This window comes from Austrofundulus limnaeus, unplaced genomic scaffold, assembly GCF_001266775.1.
Source record: "Austrofundulus limnaeus strain Quisiro unplaced genomic scaffold, Austrofundulus_limnaeus-1.0 Scaffold551, whole genome shotgun sequence".
Taxonomy (NCBI): Eukaryota; Metazoa; Chordata; class Actinopteri; order Cyprinodontiformes; family Rivulidae; genus Austrofundulus; species Austrofundulus limnaeus.
Window position 1 is genome coordinate 94,362 of NW_013952953.1, and position 2,736 is coordinate 97,097.

At 41.7% G+C, this 2,736-nt stretch overlaps 1 protein-coding gene across 1 annotated transcript in view; it reads right to left on the bottom strand.

The window, feature by feature from the left end:
- The window catches only part of LOC106530716 (dystrophin), a gene marked incomplete at its 3' end in the record, with an annotated part of 355,898 nt that overhangs the window by 85,054 nt on the left and 268,108 nt on the right, over positions 1 to 2,736 (bottom strand). Inside the window, 1 exon segment of the mRNA XM_014026406.1 lies at positions 543 to 662. Coding sequence (XP_013881860.1) covers positions 543 to 662 — 120 coding nt within the window.

The following is a 2,736-nucleotide window of genomic DNA, read 5'->3' on the forward strand; positions in this document are numbered from 1 at the left end:
TATATATATCTGCAGCTAACATGAAAACTAAAGGACTAATGCTGAGGTTCTCCTTCCATCACTAATGAAATGTGTTTATACATATATGTATTAGCTCGGCACTAACATGAAAGTTAACAGGCTAAACTTAGGTTCTCAATTCAATTCACCTCAACTCAATTCAATTCAATTATAATTCATTGATTCCAAAGGGAAATTACAGTTCCATGGAGCAGCTCAGTTGTCCTCCCTCATCTTTTTCAGTTTCAGGCTGAGTCATTTCTCTGTCAACGCGTTCAGGTTTCATTCAAAACATCAGACATTTTACTAAATTAACCTTCAAGCTGAATGAAGCTCACAGCGGAGCACAGATCTCTGATAGAATTTCTACCAACAGGAGTGAAATGAAGCTGCTTCACTGGACAGTCAGTTCCCTCAGACTGGCTGCTGTTTCTGAACTAAAGCATCTAAAATGATTTCTTGTCACAGTTTAACTTTGAACACAGCCAAAACAGTGGAAACCCAGAGACCGTCTGGTCGTCCAGGTGCTTGTGTTTACTTACCTGAAGCTTGCTCTCCAAGGCAGCAGTGGCACTGTCCCCGCTGCTCTCGTCCACCACCACCACCATGTGAGTCAATGAGTTCACCCTCACCTGCTCCAGCTCCAGGTCCTCCTGCAGGAGCTGCAGACACACACACAAACACACAGAAAGAATAAAAATACACATACGCTGGTTTTACAGAACCAACGGCTGACTCTGGATGTTGAGCAGAGACTAATCTTTGTTGACTCGCTAAGGTTGAATGTCTTCAACATTTCCCTGTAGCTCTACTCCAACACTTTGCACACTCCAGCAGTTAATCGATGTCTGTGTGTTTGTAGGGCTAATGCTGCGTTCACACCGAATGCGATTTCAGCTTCAAAATCGCAGCCAACACTGAAGTTGGTCGCTTGTGTACTTTGAGGTCAGACGCAGGTCAGCTGTTGAAGCGCTGCACGGCAACAGCCTCCCCGCCCCTCCCTCCTCTGTCGGGCTCTGTTTAATGTCAGACGAGGAAGTGGCTTTGCTTTATTTACAGAGAGCAAGAGCATGTCACGTTCATCAGATAATTAATTCATAATTAATTCACCAGATAATTCAGAGTAGAGGCTCACAGCTCGCTTTCAGGACTATTTTTCCAGTCTGATGAGTCGCTGCCACGCATTGGTGCGGATATCTCTGTCAGGACACCGACTGCAGGCACTCGATTTCAGCTAAAGAGCTCCTCTCCATCTGTTTCAGGTTAGTGGACATCTTTCAGTAAACTGTCCCGTCGGAAAATATGTCGCTACGTCACACAGTGGAGTCTCTCTGATTGGTTGATGCGGTGTGTCGAGCTGCAAAAGTTCAGATTTTCTAACTTCAGCGATTTTCGCCTCAGCGCGTCGAACGCTCAGATCGTTCAAATCGTTCAAATCGCGCTGCTCTAATCGCGCTTGAGGCGCCGCAGAACTTCCCGACGTTGCTTGAAGCGCGTCCACCATAGACTTTGCATGTAAACCTGCTGCTCCTGACGCTGAAATCGCGTTCAGTGTGAACGCACCACAAGACATGTGGTGGGCATGGTTCTGCTAACCAGCTAATACCATAAGTAATTTTTTGTTTTAGCAGATTATCTTTTTCACTAACGTTGAAAACCTCATATGGACCAATTAGCTTCTGCCTAATTTGTTTTTCCAACTTTAACTCCGCTAACAGCTAGCTAACAAGCTAACATCAACAGGTTTGTCAGTCCCACCAGTCTGCAGCTGAAAGGAGACAAAGACGTGATGCAGACTGAGTGATGGTCGTTTTAGTGGTTAGCAATAAATTGTTCCTGTTGGCTTCCGCTATATTTTACTTGTTTGGTGTTAGCATCTACTAATCTTTTTTACATGTTTAGTAGTGTAGAGATTTATAATCTACACCTTCTCATAACTAAGTTATGAGGAATTAAGAGTTCTTTTTAATATAGATAATAATACCTTTTTTGTGTAATCATCAGGAAATTAACCAATGAGTGACATAGTCAGTAAAGTTTTATCTAAAATAAATTATATTTATATACAGAAAAACAATTATTTATGTACAGACTCATTGAGGGATGATCAGATGTTTACAAAAGTTGAAATCAGTAACATTTAACTCGCGAACGTGTTAAATATTGTTATTTTGACAACTTTATCAGGAACAACCTTTTGGCTTAAGATGTGAAATAAACCATTGTTGAGGCACTGTTCTTAAAGTTTGACAGGATATTGGAAGAGATTTAAAGATTTAGAGAGTAAAAGGTTGTTAAGAAAGGGGAACTAAGTTTTATCTTATCAAAGTGAGGAGCCAGAAGGTTTTGGAAGTCTCCCTCGGCACAGCCCGGACTCAGATACTCTCTTAATCAACCAAGTTCAGCTTTTACCTTTTGTAGATTTCAAGTCAGGTTAAGCGTGATGGAAAGTTTATTCCACCCCTAGGTGACCACTACAGTAGTTCAGACTTTTTTTTGAAAAGACATGACATAGACTAAGTGACAGTCATTTTAGCAGTTAGTGATTAGTTATTAGCATTAGCTTCCTATTAGTTCTAAAATGTATTTTATTTTTTTACCGCTTTAGCTTAGTGAAGCGAGAGCTGAGCCAGAAGGCCAAATTCTTATTTACCCGTCGGTCTACGTTCCTACCCTCATCTATGGTCACGAGCTTTGGGTAGTGACTGAAAGAACGAGATCACAGATACAAGCGGC